Here is a 26191-nt window from a genome sequence, read left to right as displayed (position 1 = left end):
TTAAGCCTGACTTTCTAGTTTCCTTTCGATCACCGCTTCCTGCTCTCCTCCATCACACAGGTTAAAAGGTTCCTCTGCCCGAGCTCTGGGGCGGATGTTACTTCCGACTGTTCTAATTATTCCCACTGATGTCTTGTTGTGACTATGAGTGGGAGGAAGAAAAATCTGAGACTCGGAAGAACCCAGTGTTGTTAACTCATTCACTGCCAGGGTTTTTGAGCATTTTTACTCATTTTTGAAGAGCCACAGAAAACTGTGTGTTATGATCACATAAACGCTGAACAGACTCTCTTCTTCCATCCAAAAAAAAAAAAAAAGCTTGTTTCTACCATTTTCCGTTTTTTAGTAATCAGCTGTAGAAGAGTGGTGGGTTCCACCAAAAATGTCTGTTTTGACCAAAAAAAGGGAGAAAACGAGCTTTTTGTGAAAAATACATTTCAAGCAGTCTGATGTTCACTGACAAGCTGCCCGAGGTTGTATTCTAGCCCCTCCCATTGAAAACGTAATTGACGTCTATAGACGTCAATGGCAGTGAATGAGTTAAGAGTCCAAAGCGAGGGTGTGCAACACAGGTGGTGTGTTTTCAAAGCCCTCTTTTCTCTTTCTCAAAGTCATCCTCTGTTAGAGGATTCTCAGGCCGAATGGAAACAAGCTTTAAATGCCAACTTGAAGCTGCAGGTTGGGTCTGACCTGATCTCCTCTCTGGATTTAAAAGCCAAAGTTATGTAGTGATGCTTGAAGGACTGAAATGATTATCATTAAATAAGGCCACGTGTATGAGGACAACACACATAAAGTACATGTGAAAATCAAAGGACGTTGGTTCAGAAAGTGTTTTTGAAAGTACAAATGGAGTGCAATTTCTCTCAGAAGGCACAGTCTGGCATCGATTGGCACGTTCCAGCTCGGTTCAGTTGAGCTGAGATTGGGCCCGGTGTGGTACCAGGCCGGTTTGGACCAGTCATGGACCAGTTTGATGCAGTCTATTTCTGCTGCTGCTGCTGCCTGAGGCTCTCAAGCAGGATTCGCTTGTGGGCGGGGTCGTGCACTCCCGCCTCCTCCAGGTCCTCCTCAGTGATGTCACTGGAAAAAGGAGGGGGGAAAAAAGGGAATCTAATGATGAAGAACTGCTTTCATTTTTATTTATTGTTGCATTATCAGAGGAAATAAAAGCCTAGATCTTCATGTACCTGAGGAACTCCAAATCGTCCCAGCCGTTGTGTAGAAGACCCTGCTCATACCGCTCCAGGCCCAGCCTCTGCAGCCACTCGCCCACTGACGATTCCCCCACAGACAGAGATGAGCTACTGCTGCCCCAAAGTGCCTGCGGAGGAGAAATGCAATGCAGGAGCCACTAAATGCAGGAGCCACATCCGCCACATCATTTATGCTAACAACATTACTAAGAGCTTAAGACTGCCTCTACTTTTCTGCACTCTAATAAGGTGACACATCTTACAGTAAAAGGCTTTGATATTTAACATCAAAGTTGAAGATATTCGTGTTTTTGTGAGAAACTGCACAAAAACTGGAGTCACCTGAAAGAAAACTACGCAAAACTCACAGCATTGCTTCTTCCAGCCTCTGAAACTGTTTTACACTGAACAGAATTACTTCCCATGAACTGCTTACCTCCTCAGGCATATCCTCTGCTATACTTTCTGTGATGGGATTTCTAGGTGGGAAGGTGCGGCAGGCATCCAGACCTAAACCCATCGGCTGCCCCCTGAGAGGAGGCGGTGCTGAGGGGGCACGAGGAGGCTGTCCAGGAAACTCACTGTCACTCAGTGTCTTTGCCATCTGGAGCACAGAGCACGACTGGTCGTCTAGCGCCCCTGCTCCAACTCCTCCTCGCCTGAAAGCATCTCCGTGGGCAGCGGAGCCAGCTGCGGGGATCCTGACCTCAGCCAGGTCGGGGTAAAGGGAGCGAGGTTTGGTGAAGGGGGCCTCGGGAACCATCTCCAGGGCTCCCTTTGGTAGAGGAGGTGGGGGGAAGTCAGGAGGAGGTCGATTCAGTGTGCTTCCAACACCTCCTCCCTGTGCCCCAACAACACAAGCACCTCCATCGTCTTCTGAGGAGCTCTCCTCGCTAATGGCACGAACCTGTCTGCGTGGGTGAGGGGGCCCCGAGGCTGCGCAGGGGGGTTTGGAACGCGCCCCGGCAGAGGGAGGAGGGGGTTTAGCTGCCTGGGGGTTGGCTGAGGTAGGAGAGGGCAGAAGCTCAGGTGAAACGGCTGCAGCTGACTGGTTGGGAACGCCCTCCAGGATGTAGTAGGCAGGATTATTGTAGCTGTTCTTGCTGATGGATGGATCGCTGTCTGATCCGTCCTGTTTAGGTCTTCATTATAAACACAGAAACTGCTGTAAAAACTCTTTTCATCTGCACACATCAACAATGCATCAGACGATCTAACCTAACGTGATAGTTAAGTGTTAAGTGAAAGTGTCTGTCATGAGTACCTTGCAGCAGTCTCCTCTTTGCTGTTCCTTTCTCCCTCTTCACTGACCTTTCCCAGCTCTCCGAGGGGCTTACGAATCACAGATGGCCTGTTTTCAAAACACATCGTAACAAGTCAGCAGGCGGGACAAGAGAGAAGTCACGACAGTTTCAGGACATTCCTAACACGATGTTTGCAGGATGTTCGAATAGATAAACGTACAAATGGAGAGACTGCACCCTACAGGTGTGTCTAGTTGCCATTCTGACTCAATGTTATAGCGTGTGACACAGCGGACTATCAAAATGTGCGAGGTCTGTTGACACCATCTTTTGTTGTTGAGGGCAAGCTCTTCTAATAACTAATGTTCAATAACTAATGAATGTTGTCTAAAGGTGCCGTAGCGGTACTTCTGAAGACTGCATAAAGATTCATAGAAAACATAAAAGACCAAATTTTATAGTAAACAAAACAAAAACATGAACACGTGGTTTAAAATGTGTTTTGTGTCGTACTCAAGTCACACTGTGCAGGATAATCAAGCATCATCTTTATCAGTGTTTTTTTTAATGCAGATATTCAATATAACACATAAATACATCTAAATAGAAATAAATACTAGGCCACCTACACACTGCACGTACAGTATTTGCTCGGGTGTGGAATCCCATGCACCGAAGCTCCTGGTGCACATTTTGTATCATGATGGTAATGCCAGAGGAAGTGTAGAGTTCTGAGTCAGCAAAGTGTGTGTTTTATGCACTCTGTGCCTCAACACTTGGGGACGTGCTCTGTAACTCTGTCACTGGTCTGAGTTGCTGTGGATTCTAAAAACATCCCCACCACCCTGATCGCCAGTGTTAGGGTAAGCGGTCACACGAACTGTCTAAGTAAACACAGGGTTTCCCGATCTAGGTACCAGCACATTCACATGAAAAGGTTCATGTTGGCAACATCTGACCAGTCCCACTGATTATTGTACCAGCAGATGAGTGGCTGATTTTGCAAGGAGTAAACTATAATATGATAAATCAGGAAAAGCACCAGATATGTGTGCATGCTATAAATCTTATGGCCAGTAATGCTTTAAAAGAGGTTTAGCCTATTTGAAGGAAGGAAGAAAAGCCTCAATCATTAAGGAGAATCTGATGGGTTATAATCGAGTGTTTTTTAAAATAAGGTGCAAATTTGCATGAGACAGTTTTAGTTGTTAATCTTTCAGCTGCAGACTTCAGACACTATTACAAATCTTGATACCATCCTATTATCTGAGAGCTCTTTCAGGATTAGTGATGCAACTAGATCTGTCAGCAAGTGGTGATTTTATACCTGTTGATCTATAATCAGTGCAAGTCACCCACTCAAGAAGAAACCCACTCAAGGTTAACCCTGAAGTTACCCGGCTCAGCTGTTCAAACGCATTCATCAACAAACTCACAAAAAGACCTGACTGCTACGACTCAATCCCTTAAGGTATTTAAGCATCGATATTTAGGTACATGCCAGCACATCATCAACATACGCTATACAGAAAAATCCCCACTGACGTGTGGGAACTCTAAATAAAAATCAAGTGCAAAAAAAAGGAGAGTGTACTGACTTCACATACTCATGCCCCGATCTGCATACCACAGCAGATTTCCCTTTAGGTCCACTCGTCTCATCCTTATCCACGCTGATCCACTCTGAAACACAGCAACAAAATCAGTTTTAGAACTAAACGTGACATGCTTGTAACCCTAGATCCATCACTTCCTGTCTGCAAATTTGAAAACATGCAGGCAGGAACTGTTCAAGTGATGGATGCGGCAAGCTTGAAAGACATTTAGTATCTCCTCTCTTTGTAGGTAATTGGTGTTAAGGTGTAAAATGCATTACCGTACAATCGCTCCCTGGTTCCCATTCTTTCAGAAGGGACTCTGACCCTCATTGACCCTCGGATATTTCCTGTTTCCTCCCCACGGTGAGACAGGTAGGTGTGGAACTGTTGTGCTGTGCTGCCAATCATCGACTTCAGAGCCAACACGCACTCGCCTAAAAAGAGTGGGGGAGATTTGTTAGATTCCAGCAAACTAGATTCCCTTTAAACTTCAAAGAACCACAAGCACAGACAATCTTTATACCGTAGGACTCGTATCCATCCAGTGATTTCACTGTTAGCAAGAGATGCTGATCCTGCAGGTACTCGATCTCTGACAGAAGAGGTTTGAGTGTTGTTAACTGCTTGTTGGACCAGCCCACGCGCAGGAAGTTCACGTTATCGCTGCTCTGACTGTCGTTCTCGTAACTCTTCTTAAACTCTAAGGATTAGAGACAGAGAGAAAGACAAAGAGAGAGAGATGCAGGGACGAGAGGAAGGGGAAGAGGATAAAGGGAAGACGGTGGGGAAAAGAGCGGGGTGAGGATTCAGGTACCCATTGCATTTTAATTTAAAAGTACATGGTGGACAGGTGGCAGGGGCACAACACAGGTGAAAAATGGATTTTATGGATTCTAGTTTAAAGGTAATACTGACTGCCTGAGACCAGGAGGGAGGGAGAAAGATACAAATAAGAAGAAGCAAAAACATTTTTATTGCATCCATTCTGGGTCATGTTGCTTTACTGCAACTCCTTCTGTCAGACTGCTCATTATATTTATGTCTATGAGCATGAAAGAGTCACTGCAAAGGTGCAATCACATTCACCTCACCTTCCAGACAAGTGGAGTAAAACTCAATGAAGAACTTGGTCCTGCTCGCCGTCTTTACTATGGCCTCAATGCTCTCGAACTCGATGTAGGCCTGCTCTGAAGACTTTGGCAAACCTGTGCAGAAGTATGTGGACAGGAGGGAGGAGGAGGAAGATGGAAAGAGGAGGAAAGATCTGTGTGGGTTGTGCAGACAGGCATGTATTTAATCACTCACTTTTAAATGTCACTTGTTGAACACGGAGCGCTTAAATAACATGAATAATAACAATAATGAACTCCAAAAAGATTGTGGGAGGAAGAAAAGCCAGATAAAGTGAGACCAGGAAGTAGAGGAAGTGACAGAAAGGAAACAAAATTAAATTTGTACCTTTTTTGGAGACAAACTGGGAGGTCACGCCCACCTCAAATGTAGCAAATACAGGGGAATGATCACTGGTCACAACATCATCTGTACAGCCTGGCAAAAAAAACAAACAAACAAAAATAAACAACAACTTTAATTTCTGTCCACTTAGCATTATGAGGTGAAATTATGAAGGTTTTCTTCTTCTGATGATCCTCACCATAGGAGTTGCAGACTATGTGTGTTTCTGGGTAAGACTTCCACAGAATCCTGTCGCACCACGATGGAACATTAGTCCTCATCTGGGACAGACGGAAAAGCAGAATTATCAGGACGAGGCACAAGAACAGAAAGAATTTATCAGAGGTGGCTCTGACGTAAGAAAGGGAACGTACCCCTGTGGCCTTCTGCTTCTGCCAGACATACGTATCTCTTGAGCCTCGTTCGTAACGGTAGGTGGGCGGAAACGAGATTTCTTCCTCCGCTGCACGCAAAGAGACACACATCCACTTCAGTAAAGGTTCGAAGTTTAGCATTTCATAACAATATTTATAATTTTGATATAACAGCAGGTGCGATTCACAGTATTTATGACCCCGGGTTAGCAATCATGACCAAGTTCTCAGTAATCGGTTGGTATTTAAGGATTTATTACATGGCATCATGGATCACTGGACAACATTGCAGGGCAACGGCTGATTTTTAGTTACCTACTAAAACAAATAATCCCAGTGATATCACACACTGATCACAGTGTTAGTGCAGACTTCATTGCATTGAGTTAAGATTAAATAATGTTTAAAAGTGAAAAAGGCTTCAGCAGTGAATGACTTGAATTACTCACTTCAGAAGATAAAACAAGTCCACACACCCACTCTATTGTTTGGATTAATCATTAACATTAAAAAAGGGTCCAAGTTCAATTCCAGTGTAGTAAATGTCAGCAAACAGCCAACGTCGGTTCACTTTCTCAGTAAAAATCATAATTATCCAACTTTGTTTAACTCCACATTGTTACGGCCCTAGCAGGGCCTCCTCCTGAAGGTGCCTGTGTGGGCGTGTCACACTACCTCTTCTGCCTGAGGTGCCACCTTTCCCTTTTGTGCAGCTGACTCTCGTCAGTAATCAAGGAGATTTAAGCCCAGGGAAAGGTGAGCTCTGGGCCAGAGTGCCATTTTGTGTGGGCCCAGCTAGTGAGCTGAGTGTCTTGTGGTGTTTCCAGCTAGTGAGCTGCGCTTTCCTTTTGACTTTTTGCCTTACTGACCGACGCCTGAGTTTTTGTTTGTTTCTTTTATGGTGATAACGGCTTGTCCGTCTCTTTTAGTTGAATTACTTCAATAAAACTGTTTTATTTAACTGTTTTGCCTCCCTGACTCCTTTTTCTGACCCGGTCACTTTTGTTACTTCCCCCTCCCCGCCTAGACCCCTCAGGGGAACGTAACACACATCCTCCCCCCTGGTTACACCCCTCCTGCAGTGGCTCTGTGCCCCACCACGAGGGCACAGCCCACAGTTTAAGAACCACTGAAGTCTGGAAAGAAAAACCAGAGCTGATGGTGAACTATTCAGGGAACAACAAGAGTGCTGAGCAGGTGCTTTTGGTAAGTGTGAGTCATCCCTTCGGTTGTGTTTATAAGACCACTGAAACTCTGCTTTAAGGACAGCAGTCTTTTGTTAGTGTTGACTTTTCACTGGTATTACTGTTATATTTCTGTACACTGAAACACATCCTGCTCTGACTCGTGAGGATATTCATAACCAGCACTAACCAAAGCGTAAAAACACTTTATTCTTCTCTCTCTCCAGGTTGAGCTGGTCCACTTTCAGCAGGGGGTCAAACTCCTTCCTGTTAATGTAGTTTAAAATCTCCTGCACACACAAACACACACGCAAAAAACAGGGTCAGACAGAAAAGTTTCATCCACGTTTTGGAGGCTGCCTGTATTTATTTCTGCTTCACCTGTATGTCCATATCCAGCCTGTAGTTAAGGTCTCCCAGCCAAAAGAGGTGCGTGAAGCGCAGCGAAATGTCAAAGGAGCTCAGCTGTTTGTCTCCCAGTGAAAGCAGCCGCAGGATATCAAGGTAGTTCTGGTTCCTCCTGCAGAGGTCAAAGGTCACACGTAAGAAGACATTTAAACAAGCTTTCACCAAATTATAATGAAAAACCAAACCAAGTTTACACTTATGGCAAACAGAAAGCACAGCCTCTTTCAATTACTATGATGAATTATTAGATTATGACTATTACCCAGTGTCATTATTGATTTGACAAGAAAGACAAAATGCAGAAACTATGCGTGAAAAACAAAGCATCTCTGATTCTGAAGCTTGTGGAGCCAATTTTAGCAGCAATGAACTTGCAGTAATTGTGTTTGTATGATTGTACACGTATACGCTCATCTCTTTAAGGTCCTGCCACAGTATTTAAGTTAGGTTGAGGTCTAGACTTTGACTGGGACATCGCAGCACCTTCATTCTTCTCTTTTTCAGCTGTTCTGTTGAAGATTTGCTGCTGTGTTTGGGATTTTGTCCTGTGTTCTAAAATAAATAATCAGAGTGTAACATGTCGTCTAAGGTTGTATTTACCTGGTTCTAAGACGTGCTAAGGACCGGATGATTTTTTTGAATTATTTCCTGATATAAAACCTTAGAATTAAAAGGGGGTGTGGTTTCTTTTGCTTTAGGAATTCTCTGTTGTTGATATTGAGAGGCTTAAAACAAACAAAAAAATAAAAATAAAAATAAGAGCGTGTTGGGCACCTGGCAATCTTTTCATTCCCTGATGTCAAGTGACAGTTGACAAAGCCAAACGACGTCCCATTGAACATGAAAGACACGCCCACTGCTCCTTTGTTACCTAGAAACCATAAAATCAAACATTAAATCAAAATACAGCAAATTAGGTGCAATTACAAGCATTACTTAACAGAAACTTTTAAAGGATCACCGGGGATCTGGCTGTGATCAGTTTTATATTAAAATATGAGAAACAATGAACGGCTCCAGTTTGCTGAGCTGAAGGAAATCTGTGTTTTTTTCTCTTATGAGTTCAAGATTTTCGTGAAAGTTTAGATTTTGATTCACATTTTCTTACTAATACAAGTCCCACATTTTTTAATCAACTAACAAGTGATTCAGTCATGAACACTGCTCAAGGAGGCCATTGTTAAGACAGGAAATCAGAGCTATTTCCTCCTACATTTGAAGCAGGAAGCAAGACATAGGAAGGAATAGCAAAGACGGAATACAGAGTAGAGCCGTTACCCAGGGTATTGGCGATGCCCGTCTTGACACTGGACATCCCAACGTGGCTTATCCGGTTCTCGTGTTCAGGTTTCACCAACACAGCAAGTTTTATGTTCCACAGAGTCTGCACGGCGATCTGCAGACGAGAACGAGACACAATGAGGAACCTACAGTCATCATTTCTGTTTTCGCACCATGCAGAAATAGCCTTTTTCCCCCCTTGTCTTCAGTTTTTTTCCCCTTCAAACAGGGTCATTTTTATGCAAACCGCAAAAACTTCTGCTTGTATAGAGACAGTCCTATACTTAGCTCTATATTTGTTACAGGAACTAAAGTGTGGAGAGGATAAAGGAAAGTTGTGTAACCTCAAAAATAACTCTGTTTTTTAAGGTTTTGAAATTATTGTATTTTTTACAGGAATTTTTTTATAACTATGCATTACAATAAAACAAAAGTTTTAAAATGTTTCTTTTCTCATATTAGTCAAACATAAAAATGCAGTTCTGAAAAAACGATCAGACAAGAACTAATGTGGGAAATTTGTCTTTTTCTAAACATGATGACATTTGCATAATAAAAAAAAAATCAACTTTTTTTCATTCAAGTACAAAAACAGCTCTCGCCTGAGGGTTATCCGCAACACCTCCTTATGTTCTTCATACACATTCATCAAGCCATAAACAGTTGGCTTTCTTTCCTTACCGGCTTATAATCCAGTTCTGTCTGTTCTTTCAGCAGGGCGCGCAGTGACTCCACCCACTCCCGATCGCACACTGAATTTTCCTGGCTGCCAAACACATACAGGTCATGAGGGATGGTGACGGTCATCTCGTCCAGTGTCTTCCCGAGACCACGACACAAAACCCACGAGGCCACGTTTTTGGGTGCAGGTACAGAGCCTAAAGCGACAGGAAAAAGGTCAAACTGTTTCCTTTCTCTTTGAACACTTTCAGATGTATTTGTAGCCATTAAGGCGAGTCATTCAGTGTGACTAACCCATATTCCAGGTGCCTATGAAGATGGAGATCATGTCTGGCTCGTCCTGGTTGGAATGCTTGTTCTTCATCAGCTGCAGCAGCTGGCAGAACGCCTCCCGTTTCTGGCACAAACACACATCAGTGAGCGGATGATGCCACTGATAGCCGTCATTCTGAAGTTCCTCTGAACATCTTTATATTCTATACACTTACCAACCACGTCACTGGTTACACTCTGCTAATAATACCAGCTTGGACCCCCTCTTGCTTACACAACTGACTTAATTCTTTATTCTTCTCTTTTTCAAACCATTATTTGTAAACCCTAGAGATGGGTTCGTGGGGGAAAATCCCAGCAGATCATCAGTTTCTGAAACACCCAGATCTGGCAACAATAATCATGCCATGTTCAAACTCACTTAAATCACCTTTCTACCTTGCTCTGATGCTCACTTTGAACTTCAGTAGGTTGTGATTGTCATATCTACATGTATAAATACTCTGAGTTTCTGCCACATGATTGGCTGATTATATATTTGTATTAACGAACAGCTAAACAGGTGCACATGACAACATTACCTCACTGATTAACAGCAGGTTTTTAATTTTGTACAAAGAGTCTCAGTGCAGACTGAATTCATAGCAGAGAAATGCATATAAGCCTGTGCAATAACTCTGGCAATGTTACTGCAAAATCTTCAGTTTGAAGGCGGCATGTTAACTGTAAGTTATCTATGAATAGCTGTAAAATAGCAGTTTTATGTGTCCATTTGTTTCTTGTGTGCAGACCTTGGCACTAGCAAAGATGAAGTCTTTCCTCTGGCTCTTATCCTTCTCCTTCTCAAACACAATGCCCAGTTTATTCTGCACCCGCTGAGACTTGATCAGCTGACGTACTGAAAGACACAGAGGCGAACGGACAGCGAGTTAGAGATGGGAAGTTGCAGATAAATTCAGGGAAAAAAAGGTCATGTAACAGATTTGGAGGGTTAAAGAAGGTTCAAGTTGGATGGCGAGATTAAAATCCTATAATGGACATACTTTTTTCTGTGTGAATGGTGCCCCAATCCTTACTTTTGTCATGTGTGTAGGTGATCCAGTCCTCTTGATTGTCCTTCACCTTCTTCATTACTACCAGCCTTCCTCCCTCTACGTCCACAGACAGCGTGTACTTCTGACTCTTTCCGATCTTCGTCAGCTCCGCCAGGTAAACGTCGAGCTTCACCTGCAATGAGCCACAGGAGAAAGTTTAAACTCACTTAAACGCATACTGAGCATGCTTCTGTAAACCCTATGTGTCTACTGAGATAATCTACCCTCCACCAGGGGTCTCTAAAACGAAGCACAGAGCAGTATTAGATCTACTTTAGTCATACGCAGCCTCGAAGATGAGAAAACGCATGAATAAAATGTTGATGATCATAGTAAATATCCAAATTCTGGTTTTAGATTCATATCCACAAAGAGAAATGATCTGATTCTATTCATAGAGAAACTTTCTTTCACACATCAGTTATCTGGGGCAATTTGAGGATCAGTGTAATGCCCAAGGACACTTCAGCAGACAGACTGGAGGAACTGAGAAAGACGGCCACCAAACTGCCAACCTCCTTTAGCAACACACCAGCTTCTTCGCACACGCATTTTTTTTTGATGTATAGGTCTTACTAAGAACCGCAAGACTGGAAAAAAGTTTAAACAGATGGCGTACACTCACTCTTACTCTGAGTCACTGAGTGCTTCTGTGTTTGGGTGTCACAAGGCAGATCAGACGCCGCATCTCCTTAGCGTAGCACTTGTGTGCAACAGGAAACTACTGAAAGGATGTCGCCACAGAGAACGCAGGCTTAGCCAACAGCCAATATTTCAATCAAGCATCTCTCGACTCATCTCTCAACTCTGTGTGTCACCTCCTTCCCCCACGTCCTCCCTGACATTTTTTCCTTCTACCCTTTTCACACTTAGTTCACCACTTTTCTCAAAGTGAAAGCCATTTATATCATCTTAACGTGTTCCTTTTTTTCCTTTTCTCAGTCTTCCTTCAGCATTAACATTTGCACTCCATGCAGCTGGTACTTTTCATAATAAAACTATTACAGTCTTATACACAGCACATCAAAACTGCCTCACTTAAATTCATGCTTTTACAAGGAAATGTGATAAAATGCTGCGACAGTGATGACGTAAGCTGGAAATGCATTTCAAAAACATTCTTTTGGCCTCACATCACATCTGCTGCTAAAATTCCTGCATGACTTTTTAGCCTATTTTACTTCAGTTTATGCCATCTGTCATATTAAATACCACTGCCTGACAATAACATTTCAGAAATTAAATACAGAAAATAAATCTCAGGGTTTTCTACATACAAAAAAAGAAAGAAAAAAAAGATTGCTTAAAAAGATGCTTACCCAAATTGGCAGAAGGGAGCTTTAATGTCCACAGAGCAATTTGACTTTAAGGGCAATACTTAATTTCATTTGCCATGATATTGACCTACATCACATTGCAGTGAGACAGCCGGTAATGAAGTACAGTATGTAGGCGTGCATGTTTGGTGGATGTCGGTGCATACCTCGAAGGCCTGCACAGGAATGGATTTGCTGTGACGCATGGAGTGCAGAGGAGGGGGGGAGCATGGAGAGGTCAAACTCATGTCCTGTAGAGCTTTCAGGGCCTGAGGGGTATCAGAAAGAGGCAAACACGCAGGTGGAGAAACAATTAATTTAAAGAACAGAATAAAAAGAGAGTTGGAGGATAAGAATAAGGTACAGAAAAAAAAAAGAAAATAAAACTGTAACATTTTGAGTCTCAGGGTTTGTGTCAGCAAGGAAAAGGTTTCCTATTTCCTGGATGTGATCTAACAGGAGCAGGGAAGGTGGAACCAGTATCATCGTCTGGACATGTAGCCTTACTACATTGAGGCCATTTCCTCCCGAGCCAGTGAAAGCCCCCCCCCTCTCAAGTGACAAAGTAGAACAAAGTAGAACACAGTGCACCTTGTAAACAGGAGATTTAATTTATTATTATTATTATTATTATTCTCTTCTGGCTCTTTATAATGTGAAACGAAGGCATCATCCTTAAAACGAGTCTCAAACCTTGTGTTTGTAATATAAATAAGGGTTATTCTGAACTGTGAATCATGGACAGTTACTCTAGCCGACTCCAAGAATAAAAACAGTAACCTGAACATGAGCGTATTGGGTCCACTTTTCTACTTGTAAAGTCTCAGACTCTCATTGACACATCAGGTCTTTGCTGACTTGTAGGGCTTCTAAAGGGAAGTCGAGCGATATCCCAACCCTGTCTCTTTCCTTCTGCGTGGTTTATATGTGCTGTATGTAAAAGCCTCAAAAGGAGAGAACGTCACGTGTTGCGCTACAAGCACACCCTGCAGGGCTTCTAGACAGATGATCCATCATATGGAGAGGGTTATCTAAACAAACCATCTCCAAACTACTAGACTAAGTACATAGAGAAAATAGAAAGTAAGGTGAGAGCACACCAATCTTCACACTCGATGCTCACTTTTTCATTTAGATTTTTTACTCTAATCTCAACTACAAAGCAATAAAGTTTCATGACTTCATCTGGCACCACTGAACTCTACTGTGCTGACAAGCTTTTGTTTACAGATTGCAGAAACACCTGTCAGAGGACTCAGAGCCGTGGCAGATCCTGCTACTGTACCACATTTTTTCCTGATGACTCACAAAGTGAAAACAATAGCCGCCATGTTGTCCATCACAGCTGTTAAATGTGCCGTCTGTGCGTACCTTCTTTTCTATGGAGGACAGCAGGTCTTTGAGAATCGCCAACTTGGTCACAAGGTTCTCCAGTTCCTGGTCTCCACCCTGATTCACTGACTGATGGAGACAAAAAAAACCCATTAGAGTCCATGTAATCCGCAAAAAGAGTGCATGTAAAAAGAGCAGCCTTAAAACTGCACAGCAAACACACTTACTTATATACAGAGCAGTCTTAAGGCTATTCAGTCTAAACCAGCCTAAAATCGGTTTTTATTCAAATTTTAGTCAAACTCATTGTCAGTCCTTGCTTGATGACTAAAGTGACTCCTGAACTTCAAATCAAGAATTTTGCTGGGCCACTAATCGGCTCTACTCTCTGTCCAACCACACGAAAATGTTTTTAATTACAAAGAATAACACATGCATGCAAAATCAGATTATATATTTTATTTGCCTGTTCTGTATACAGAAGCTTTCCTTAATACCAAGTTTCTAGCAGGAGCGCTACGGGGATATTTAAAGGACATCATGACTCACACTCTATCTTCTCTGAAACGAAGCGTAAAGCCCACCACAAGCGAGCAATCCTCAACTTTACGGGTTGGCAAATATAATAATTTTAGCTATGATCTGGAAGAAGGGCTTTAATAACAACACTGTTAAGTGTTAAGAAGTTACCAAGGCTTTTACATGTGTGTGATAAAGTAAGGGAAAAAATAATAAAATCACCGCGTGTAACAGTTTGTTATGGGATATAGGATAATAAAAAGGAGGGTAAGATTCTGCGATTGCGCAAACAAAGACACACACAACCACACACTTTTAAAAAAAGCGAAGAGTACCTGTACCTGTTGGATCATTTTGGAGACCATGAAAGCGCTTTGCTGATCAAACACTTTAGACAGGATCTCCAGGCCTGACAGAACTTTATCCACCTCTCTATTTGAGGGAGCAGAGAGAGATTCACATATTTACCTCACAGCTTCTTTCTGCACTTATGTCTTCATACAGTAACATTTCTGAAATCAAGCTGATTTCCTGCGGATCATCACAGTGTTTAAACGTGCAAAAAAACCCCAAAAAAAACCCTAGAGCTGATTTAAGGAAGCAGATAGCTCTGTGGGCCGAGAGGTGTGAATCTTTGGCAGTCAGTCAATCAGGAAACCGACAGAATATAACACTACATAATATACAATGCTTCACAAGTTTATTAGACCACCACTAATGTAAGGTTTATGCCACAGATGCCCTAAATTAATTATACTCATAATCACCAAAATCATTTTTGTGTGTCTTTTAATGCACAACCCACCAGTCTGTACAAGCTCTTTAATTATAATGATATTTTTAAATAACAAAATGCAAAACAAAACAAAAAGAGGAACAGCTATTAAGTGCATTATTATTTTTAATGCCAAATTACAGATAACAGTGTTTTTTTACAATCTTATATTTGATTAATTTCTGACTTTTTCAGGTCTCTGTGCTCAAATTTGGGTATAAAAAGGGAATTCAGTGTGTTACTTGCCTATTAAATACCAGTATGATTTGCAGTTTTAAATTCGTTTTGACAGCTTTCTAAAATATTGCACATGTGCAGATGTGCTACTGCTTACCCATTAAGGCGTTTGCAGGAGGCCACTAGTGTCTTGTTGAGATGAGGCAGGGATGAGGCCCCCTGTTTGACTGCTTCAAGGTCTAAAGCGTAGCTGCCCTTCAGATACTCGTGGGAGATGGTGCTCAGGCCATTAGCTGCTGGAGTACTAAAACATATTCAAAGAAACCATTTATAACCACCACATGAACATCATTTCCAAATGCTGGTATGTGTATGAGAATACAAGGAGGCTTCAAATAATAACGATGCATTAGTGATTTAAAGTCCAGGAAGGCACAGATGGTTTTGGTGTGTTCAGGGAAAAAAAACAAAATAAAAAAGTTTTAGTGGCGTTTATTTAAAGTGATTGAGAGAAAACTAGACTCTTTGATGTGTCTCCTCTGGGCTCCATTTAGGGCTGGGTCATATCATACCGTTCACGGTAATACCGGTATAACGTTGGGCAACGATAAGAAAATGAAATATCGCGATAGAATATGGGTAAAACGCACATGCGCAGTGCCTTTGTTTTCATACGCACATGGCGTAAAAAGCATGGCGACGACGCAGAATGAGAAGGGCGAAAGCGGATCGTTAAATGAAATAGATGAACCAGAACTGGTTTGTAAAAATGCTGCAACTTCAGTGGTCTGGAACTGGTTTGGCTTTCATCTGTCAGATACACAACAAAGCACTATTTTTGGTAGAACGTGCTAGCGGGCCGCCGTTATTACCTTGTTTTTTGGAAAATACGGCACACTTAAAATCAATCCTTTGATTTTTCTGAAAATCGACAGTGCCCCTTATAATCCCGTGTGCCTTATGTATGAATTCTGGTTGTGTTTACTGACCTCGAAATGATTTTATGTGGTACACGGCGCTCGAAAATCTGTCAAATGTTTTAGTACGACTTTGCTAAGCTGATTGATTGATTTGATGGATTTTCGGAGCATTACGGCTATCGTAGGCAGGAGCCTGGTGGAGTGATACGTACTGTGCTTCAACATAACATTACCGTATTGTGTGTGTATAACCTTTTTTTAAGTTTTGTGGATATTATACATGGTTATGCTGAGGATATGTCGGCCAATTTCCACTGGAAATGCCTTTTGCTTAAATTGTTAGCAAAGAATTTGCATTTGCACTGTTACATTTTTATATAACTTTAATGCACATAAAAGCTGCTTGTTTAAGTGAAAATACATTGATGGGGTTTTTTGCACTAATAAAGTTGTGGAGTTGTAAAGTAATTTGTCTCGTGTCAATTATATATCGTGATAAATATTTTTGGTCGCATCGCCCTTCTCTAGCTTCATTTTCTGTTTTTTTTAAACAACAGATTAGGTGAGAGGTATAAAGTAGCAGTGAAAGAACAGTAATACAAACAGGAAACCAATGTAGGACGCAAGCTGCAGTGGAACAAAGGCCAAGAATTACTTATTTCTATCTATACCTGTGGGTAGAAGGGAGAGCTTCAAGACGGGCCTGTAAATTTCCACATTTTGTCTTTTATAAATTAACACCTACTGCAGCTTTGACGATGGGCTACACATTTTATACACACGTGTTCTCCACTGCCTTGGGCAAAGTTGCACCATAGTAATTCTGTAAAGGCATGACATAAGCATGAAAACATTTTGGGGCCTACTTAGAGCTTTTTACCGTTCAGTTTTCTGTCTGCCATATTTCTTGATTTTGTTTATTTGCTCTGTAGTATTACATTGATGCATTTACTGCTAGAAGTCACACGGAGTTATTTAAAGTTCCAGGTGATACTTAAAAAAAAAGAATAGTTGCTAAATCTGCAGATGCTCCACACCCCTTGGAAAGGAAAATAAAGATGGACGTCACAGTTTGCCAGAAGTAGGATGAGTGTGTGCGCCCGTCGGCGAGAGAGTTGGCATCTGTGTAGTCGCGACTTTGTTTTTTTTTTTTGTTTTTTTTAAAGAGTCACATACTTCCTCTGAGCTAAATTATGCCCGCCTGAACACTCATGGACACCCTGGACCACGTGAACTGGCAAAGGGCCAACCTATAAAAAATAAAACACCTTTTACAGACTAATTTTCAGCATTTACAACCCTTTCATACGATCCACACCATGGCTTCCATGTAAGCTATATTTTGCTGTACCACGCAAAGTCCCTGAGGATTTTTAAAGGACATGCATGTGTGCTCCCTTTACTTCCTCTAAACTGTAATGCATTTTATGCTCATTTTGCATTGTTGATTTCCTTCTATGGCAGCTCGAGAGAGAACAACTAAAAGAACTGAAAGGAAGATAGTGTTTCACTGGCTGACACTTTAACCAAGCTTAGGTAATGCATAAGTTTCTGTTACTTCACCAACTGTTGTGTGAAGTGGTTTGGTTCCCACTGAAAAAACTGTAAAAGTGTATTTATTTATCACATAAGGGAAATGTCAAAAATTTATTAGTAGTATTATTAACTGACAGGGATTTGAAATGTACGCGTCTGTGTGCGCCCGACAACTAGAGCCCGCACCTCATCAAAGCCGCACACCATCCGTGAACGCCGTGGTTTCTAGCAGGATGTGGTTTACCTTCTTAATGCAGACAGAGAGGAAGTATGTGTTAATGAGCGTGCATGAAGTTGTGTGAACGAGTGCTTTTAATAGTTGATAATCTGTGTGCGCGTGCGTGTGTAGCCATATAAACTGGAACAAACAAAGTCACTGAGTAACGTGTGTGTTCATATCACCATAATAACGCTTCCTTATTATTTTTGTGAGCATGTGTGAGATTATGTGATTTTCAATACGTCTGTGACATAATTCACAATGAAGCGACATACTTCCCCTGTGTGACTTCCGTGACTTCCGAGTGACGCGGTTGGTGGTTGCAGGTAGTTTGTGATTAAGCTCCCTACAGTTATAAACAGGACACAATCAGATGTTTCTCTCTGTGGACTTTGTACCTGTCTGTGGGTGTGTCTGGTCCAGGGGGAGTGGAGGTGGAGGAAGAGCGAGGGGGGAGGGGCGGCTTCTCATCCTCTCCATCTACCAGTCAGAAGTACACAGAACGTCACGGTTAACATGCGATGACGAGGACACCCCATCTGGGCATGTGTGTTTGCGTTAGCTCTGAAATTACCGGAATAGTCCCTATCGTCACTGACAGCTGTCTCCTCTCTCTCCACGGGGTAAAGCAGGGTGGTGACCAGACCCTGGCTGGGCTGCAGGTACAATGACACCAGCTCTGGCAGAGTCTTAAACCGCTTAGGCTGCACGCCCTGAGAGGTCTGAGAGCGCGAGGAAGGAAGGGAAACAAGAGACAGATGCATTAAGTTCATCCAAACACCGTGGCTACAAGAAGTCACATTGCCCAACCTTCTGGTAGCCTCCATTGTTCCACAATGAATGTTTTGTAAGCAATTGCAGCCCTGTAGGCTAAATATAATTCAAACCAGGAAGAAGCCACAAACTCAATCGGATAAATTAAAATGAGACTTTTCAGCGTCACAGCTGAAGACCCCAAAACTCATACAGCAGTGAGACAAGACAGCTGTGCTGTGGCCACATGATTCGAAGCCCTGTGTTGTGTTTCGCGTGTGTGAGGTTGCTGGTAGCTGGTATTCACAGCTGTTGAGCACAAGGCACAAAGACCCTGCTGTTGGTGTGTGTGTGTAAGAGAGGGAGCTCAGAGCCAACGAAAGCATCTCTGCCTGCCAGCTGCTGCTGAAAGCACGAGTGTGAGAGTGTCTTTACTGTACCTGCACTGCCAGAAAACCTTCGTCATCTGGTAATATCCTGTATGTGTGGACGTGCTTCTGAAACCTACAGGCAAAGAAAGAGAGAGTAAAAAGAAGTCAGGGGTGCTGAATCAAAGAGAAAGAAAGTGGCAGCAAATGAAGTGGAAATAAAACACAGGTGGACGCAGAAGTACAGAGAATTTTTTCTATTTTTTATGACTCTACGTAAATTTGAATATCTTTATTTTCAGTTCACACACACACACACACACACACACACACACACACACCACTGTACTCGACCTTAGTGGACAGCATGTGTGATTGTATGCATGGGAGTGAGGAGGGTTTAGACGGCGTAGCTTAAACCTGTTGCTGTCTGTCACAGTGAGCATGCTTTATACTTACAGTAGCACGGTACAGTAAAGCAGAGCTGAGTGTTTGTACATCATAAAGTATTGACAACAGTTAAAAACAAAACTAAAATGGAGTAGACGTCAGAATCTAAATGATAAATGAAAGTACGCCTCTGTTGCATTAAACCACTGCAAATCAGACTGATTTGACTGAACCTCAGGCTCCTTTTTCTCCCCCATCGACCAATCACAGATCAATGTTCTGACACTGCGGCTGGCCCAGGCGTGACTACACGCCCACAGCCACAAGCTAAAGCTTAATGATTTTCATGCCTGTGCTTCTGCCGGTCCAGTGGACCGACCGCAAAATTTTTGATTTGCCAAGCAAACATTGTGGTTTTTGATTCATTGGTGTTCTCAGTTCAGAAGTTTCGAAGTTTCCAGCCTAACACCAAAGTCTTTTTTTTTTAAACTTCTGCTTCAACACCACGCTTATTTACAGTATGCCTGTGTGTGTATAAATGGAGGGAGGGATAAATCCATGTTGGGAATTCAAAACCCAGCTGCTTTTCCGGCTTTTCCAGGTCAGTGTGCTGCAGGAGCTAAAACACGGACTGGAATAAAATATAAAATGATCTCAACAACAATGTATAAGAAAGTTAAAAACTAAACTTTTTGTTTGGTGATGCTTCTCACATTCCTCTCAGACCACCATGCAAATGGTTTTGATCATGACCAGATCCCAACGAGAGTCACAGTCTGCTTGAGCTGTTGGATGTTTAACTTGGTTATTAAATAGCATTTGTAGGAAAATGATTGGGCCTGTATTGAACTTTTAATGGCATCTTAAAAAAAAAAAACATTTTGGGAGCTTCATCATTGTCATGCTGCAGAATTAACTAATGATTTTTGATTTGCACTTGCAAAATCACTATTATTTTAAACCTCTGGACTTGGTTGTTAAATAAGCGATTTAACTTTTGTCTCACAACAAGAGAGTCCTGGTTTGAACCTGGCAGGACTGTCCTGTGTGGATTTTGCATGATTTCATGCTTGTGCAGGCGTTTACTAGGACACTCATATTCTCCCGTTTATAAAAACAAAAACAAAAAAAACTAGGTTAACGCTGCTTATCACGGAGCAGGAAGCTCTCGTAAAAGAGATTCTTTATCTCACTTCACTTCCTGGTCAAAAAATAAAAAATAATATAAACACTCCATTTAAGATAGACTTTAGTAAAAAAAGATTATTTTACACACAAGCGTAAAAATGCAAAGCTACTCTAGTAATATCCAAAAATTTTTAAATTTAGGCGCTGAAAAGGAGCAAAATGTTGAACCGAGCACAAGTTCCCACGTTGACCGAATTCATAAACAGCGCATTGTTTTGCAAATTGTTGCAAATAATAGCTCCATATCAGCTCAAACTAACGGGACCAGATAAATATTTGTTCCTCTAAAATCAAACCCACATTCAATCCTGTCACATTTTAAACACAATAGCATGAAGACCGAGTGGCACAAAATCCATACGCAAGCGTCACTGCGGTGTACAATGTGTTTGTGTGCCTCTGTGTGTTTGTTTTCCTGTTGGCAGCTGATGAGATTCTCTGCAGGTCTGTGAAGTAAATACTATTGTTTCAACGGCCGTAAAGTTAACAGAGGGGAAGGGGGTCAGAGAAAGAGAGTGAGGGTTGTCGTGGGCCAGAGATAGGCTCACAGTATACAGCTTATGAGTGTTGTCAACAATGGCCTGTGTGAAAGGATAAGGACTACCCTACTGGCTCACTCTGTTCTGTTAGTTTAGAGGGAAACCTCTTCTAAGAATATACACAGCGTGAATCTGTCTTCAAAGCTCAAACAGAAGCCTATCTTGGCAAAACCCAACTAGGTTTTCCTTGAAATACAACAATCAAAAGCTAAGATTACTCCTTACAGCCTTCTCCGTCCTTGTCGTCACGTACTACCAAAAATGCAAGAGGCCATTCCTGAACAAGCACAGTAAATACTGTGTGTATTACTGCACTACAGTGTGACTTACACTGACGATTCATTTCCTGCTATCACTGTATTGCTAACAATAGCACTATGGAGACGTTGTTTTTGATTAAGACACTTCATGGAGCATGTGATTAGCAGAAAAAAAAAATCTGCATAGAAATATTTGGTATGAGCACAAACAATAGATATATGCATACTGCTTTTTCCCCCTTCACGTATTTGGCAGGCATGTTGCTGCAGCCAATTTGGGAAATTACCATCGCTCTTCTGGATTTAGAAGAGCAATGAATTTAGATTTAGGGTTTAGCCTCAGTCTCTTCTGTCTGATCACGTGACCGCTAAATACATAATTAATACCCATTCATGCACCGCAGCCCTGAACTACCAAACAGAGACGTATGTGAGAATGCGAATGTCCCACTCATTCACTTAGGACATTGAATAGCCTTTAACTTGCCAGCTAGCTACTGGAAAGTCTGTGTCATGTCCAGTTGCCCCCATGTGAGAAAAGTGGAAGTAATACTGCGGTCAATTCACAGCTAGCGAGAGGGAAACATTCAATTCAATTCTGTTTTATTTATATAGCACCAATTCACAACAGCCACTTCAAAGCACTTTACAGTGTAAGGTGAAGAGCCTACGGGATTGAGAGAGAAACCCAACAATCAGAGGACCGCCTATGAGTGAGCACTAATCAATAGTGGAAAAGAAAAACTCGCTTTTAACAGGAAGAGACTTCTGGCAGAATTAGGCTAAAGGAGGCTTCTCTCCTGAGAAGTGTCTGAGGCAGACCATCTCCTTTCCTTTCCACTGTTGCCAAGTGCTCACTCAAAGGATGCCGTATGATTGTTGGGGTTTTCCTGCTATTATTCTAGGGTCACTACCTTACAGCATAAAGCGGCTTGAGGCAAACGCAGTTGCAAGTCCACAAAGACATGCATGTTAGGCTACCTGTAGGTATGAATGTCTCTGTGACACCAATGTTAAAGACTGGGGTATGCCCCATCTCTCGCCGCATGTCAGCTGGGATTCGGCACCCACACTTTACTTTAACTGACTAAGCAGAAGAAAATTAATGGATAGATGAATGTGCGTAGCCATAGTTGGTAGTAATAGTAATGACAGTTCATTTGGCAATCAACATCAAGTACAAACTGATTACCATAGCAAAACAGAAAATACATGTGAAAGTGAACTTGAGTCTTGTTTTCTGAAGAAACTGACAAGCTAAATACATTTTATAAAAGAAGAAGATGTGGTTAAGGAGAAACGAGTCTCTTTCAGAGGGATTTTTCACTCAATGACAACTGACATAAGGACAGTAAGCAGACAGCAGATATTGTTTCAAATTACTTAGATAGACAATATCAGACTAAATGGGAAGGGATTCTCTGTGTACTGGAAAGAAGTTTAGAAAAAAAAAGGAGAATTTGAAAACTCTACAAAGAGCAAAACACACTTTCTACGTGAGGAATGTCTGCACACAAACTTGTACGTTTGAAATGCACACACACACACATACACACAGTTACACAGAGGCATCCTGAACCCTGGCAAGTTAAGACGTGTTAAACTGATAGTAACGACTGTATTCCTGACAGCAAAAACAGAAAACAGCTGAGAGACAGGGACTAGCATACACTCAAAACTATTAGCATATAAGCTCATCTCACTGCCGGCACCTTTCCCGTCTTATACAGAGTCTTAAAATGTGTAAGCCAATGATGTTACAGAACTGTGTGCTAATCATTGAGAGCTTTAACATGCTACATTGGACTCGTACTGCATCCACGCAAATTAAAACATTCATAGCTCACAAATACTAAACACGAGTATTAAACTTGCATGCAGACACACAAAATCCAAAGTCACTATAAGAGGAAGTGAAAGGCTAATGCTTGGCTAACGAAAGTATCAAGAGTCAGCCAGTCGAAACAAGTGGAAACACTTCCTAAATGCACCAGGGTCTCCTAAGACCTCAAAAAGGAAGTGTGTGTGTCCCTGTCTATAAGTTACACGTCCGACTTTGAAAAGACTTGTCAGGTAAAAAAACAAACAAATCCTTGGTTTGTGCATTTCGTGGGTGTCCACTGTATATTCCACTGAAAGAAGTCACATTCGTACTCATTGGACTTTATTTTTAATTCTGTATAATAGAATTAAAAGCACCATTTCAGTGGATTAAGTGGGGGGTATAGTGATCAGGTGAATGTGAGATAAAGAAAACATTGAGCGGATGTGCTTCACTCACATCAGCCCTCTGAGCATCCAAAGTGGCACGCTGGCCCTGTGACAAAAAAAAAGTGTGCCGTTCGATGGTTAAACCTTTCCACACATCTGCTGATTCACATTTTACTTCCTAGAAACGCTGGTTTACACAGCAGCGAGTGCAAAACTTGACAAAGGCGACAAATAAATGTCTTGTCTGACCATCGAATCGTTTTCTCTTTAGCTGGAGGCATTACTGGGAAACACCAAGTCATCCGTGTTCTCGAGAAGTGAGCCACTTCTTTCTGGTTTTCCTAGCAGCACTGGTTCATCTCTGTGAGTGGCCTACAAGGGTGCTTTGCAAATAATGTTCAATTAATCAGTGCGATTCGCACTCACAATAACATTCACAGAGAAAATGCTTTACAGCAAATATGCTCCACCTTTATTTTAAATTGCACATTCATCTTCTTGTTTGTGGGTAATATAGGCACATAATTAATGCTCAAGCTTGGGTTTCTTGGCAAGCAATGAATCGCAACAACTGTCACACACGCCACTAGGTAAGCGTAATTATTGAAAAGATATGTGTACATTTTGTCAAACTGCTTCTGACATTCCCGATTTGCACTCAGAATCAAATTACTTCTCTTTTTTTTTGTTGCTCATGTGAGTCATTGTATTCAAATACAAGGAATTTTTATTCTCGGATAGTCATCCGTCAAAGGCCTTCCTCTAAGCTGGAAAAAACCCTCTGACTTACCACTTGCTTTAATTACAGCCAACGTGGGAAACGACGGGCGTACAATGTCAACAATGAAAAGTTCATCTTTGAAGATTATAGCAGTTTCTGTTCGTGTTAGTGCCAATTCTTGCAGTAGCTGTCATTTGTCTCAACGGTACGGTAAACTGTGAAACTCTGTCATCTTATTTTTGTGTATGTGAAACCAAAACTTCTGGATTTAAAAACAACATTCGCATTGTTTGTCTGTAATTTGCCTGGAAGTTGTTTTTCGTTTCGGAGATGAAACAAAGTCAGTACTGTGAAAGGTGAAAGGGGAGAGGAAGGGAGAGGTGGAGGCACTAATAAATCCGGAAACTAATGATGCATGGATGCGAGGAATGCTGTCGGTCACAGAGTGACCCACTGAATGACGAGCACAATTAGCGGTGACATATCTGACCTACTATACGCTTTTAAAAGAGATGTGAGAACGCATGACCATAGCAGCAATCAGTTTACATAACAAAAAAAATATTGCATTATATTAGCTGCACTTTCCAAAAGCCCAAAAAGATATTTGATATTTTTGGTTGACATCACAGAGGAAGCACCATAAGCTGTGATTATTTGACTTGCTTACTTTAAAAGAAGTTAGTGTTCAAATTTTTGTGGATTGAACAAGCTCACTGTTTCAATTCTTTTGCAGTCCATCAGCAGGTGATGTATATGAGCTGTATACTACATGTGTAAAAACTACACACCCAGGGATTCAGCATGGGGTAAACTTATCAGATAGGGGATGTAGGTGAAGTGAATGTCAGGGGCCTGATATTTCTCTGAACCTGAACAGTGTGTATTCTATGTGTGTGGCTGTAAGTCCTTTTAGTCATTTGTAGTTAAACACCCCTTTGCCATGGTTCATTTAACATTGCCTCAACCACTGTTGACACTGACAGCACTGTTCCTGCATCAGTTTCTCAGGTGAATGCACTGTTGTGTTACTGTTACACATGTAGGTGTTTGGTGGAAAAGTCCCCATTGTGTAATGAATGGGCAGTCTTTCGTCATTTATTTAACAAGGTGGCTGCCCTAACTCCCTCTAAGTACAGACGCTCTTAACTGTCCTTTGATATTGTGTCATTTCATGATATACTATATTATGTACAGCTCCTCGGATAGGCCCATTCTTTCACCACATCTCCGACCTCAAATTAAAGCAAAGCTTCACCAGCCCATGCATGCTTATATTTACCTCCACGACCATTCAGTTTAATGCCACTGCTCACAGCCCGCAGGCTGATTGCAGCAGAGTCCTGTAAAAAGGGCGCTGCAGGCGACCACATCAGACACAAGACAGACAGGGACAGCCCTAAAGTTGTGTGCCATGCTGGGGTTTCACTGCAGGGCAGACAGGCAGTCTCTCTATCCCTGTCTTTGGCTTCCAGAAGAAAGTAAACAAACAACTTAACGCTTTGCTAGGCACACTTCAGCTACAGTTTGATCGCGTCTACTGCAGAAAAGTTAATGATGGAGTAAAAAAACAGAAAGAGAGGAGTTTATAAAGTTTGCAGAATTACAGAGAACACACCATGACCCCTTTTGGTCATGTGTGCTAGCTAAAGCCAAGGTAAACAAAGCACAACGAGGCCGACGAAGTTACTTACAGTACACACAAAGCGTAAGCCCCGTTGACACTCTCACTGTCCCGCACCAGGAAGCTCCCGTCTCTACCGGCTCGGGCAAGCAGCTCCTCGGCCGCCGCTCGACTCAGGTCCCGGTGATACCACATCGGCGGTGCGTGGCCCAACGGAGAAGCCCCACTGCCGCCGCCACCACCACCCCCGGCCATGGCCACAGCCCTTCCAACCGGGTTAAACTCAAGCTGCTTCCCGTCTCCTCCGAAAAAACTCCCAGCCCTCCTCCAGTATAGGAAAATGATCCAGCGAGAGAAGCGAAGAGAGCCAGAAGAGCAGAAAAGCAGCCGTTATTCCGACAGAAGGCAGGAGGCGCCACAGAAGCGACGGCGAGCACACAAGTTGTTAATTTGTTAAGTTATGCCGTTTGCGCCTGCTTCCTCAGTTCCTGAAAGGCTCACCGCCCTCCCCCTTCTCTTCCCAGTCCCACGGAAATCAGGGTATGTAAATCCAC

At 42.2% G+C, this 26191-nt stretch overlaps 1 protein-coding gene across 3 annotated transcripts; it reads right to left on the bottom strand.

Moving 5' to 3' along the window:
* Positions 1-549: 549 nt before the first annotated feature.
* inppl1a (inositol polyphosphate phosphatase-like 1a) lies at positions 550-26191 on the bottom strand. Of its 3 annotated transcripts, none has more exons than XM_086260982.1 (27): positions 25708-26191; positions 18777-18840; positions 18158-18305; positions 17982-18063; positions 15065-15211; positions 14291-14387; positions 13476-13565; positions 12272-12373; positions 10771-10921; positions 10486-10592; positions 9716-9818; positions 9422-9618; positions 8738-8855; positions 8234-8330; positions 7433-7571; positions 7242-7341; positions 5868-5956; positions 5693-5774; positions 5497-5586; positions 5130-5243; positions 4562-4738; positions 4317-4472; positions 4039-4123; positions 2461-2547; positions 1633-2338; positions 1191-1324; positions 550-1083 (listed from the first exon to the last, which is right to left on the bottom strand). In XM_086260982.1, the coding sequence occupies exons 1-27, from the start codon at positions 25890-25892 to the stop codon at positions 984-986; spliced, it is 3747 nt and encodes a 1248-aa protein (XP_086117108.1). In that variant the 5' UTR covers positions 25893-26191; the 3' UTR covers positions 550-983. The 3 variants fall into 3 exon arrangements, with proteins under 3 accessions (XP_086117108.1, XP_086117110.1, XP_086117109.1); XM_086260984.1 differs by having other exon boundaries at positions 4048-4123; XM_086260983.1 differs by having other exon boundaries at positions 14297-14387; positions 25708-26190.

The sequence above is a fragment of the Aulonocara sp. 'chitande type north' Nkhata Bay genome, linkage group LG14 (assembly GCF_057382095.1).
Source record: "Aulonocara sp. 'chitande type north' Nkhata Bay isolate Kocher_YH1m ecotype deep benthic linkage group LG14, A_spYH_male_GT1.1, whole genome shotgun sequence".
NCBI lineage: Eukaryota > Metazoa > Chordata > Actinopteri > Cichliformes > Cichlidae > Aulonocara > Aulonocara sp. 'chitande type north' Nkhata Bay.
This window is presented reverse-complemented; position numbering and strand designations above follow the sequence as displayed.

Coding starts and splice junctions, on each gene's coding strand:
- inppl1a (XM_086260982.1), bottom strand. CDS start 25,892: ATGGCCGGGGGTGGTGGTGGCGGCGGCAGTGGGGCTTCTCCGTTGGGC. Junction 12,374..13,475: donor TGTCCTCCATAGAAAAGAAG/GTACGCACAGAC, acceptor GATACCCCTCAG/GCCCTGAAAGCTCTACAGGA. Junction 9,819..10,485: donor TCATCTTTGCTAGTGCCAAG/GTCTGCACACAA, acceptor TGTTTGTGCCAG/AAACGGGAGGCGTTCTGCCA.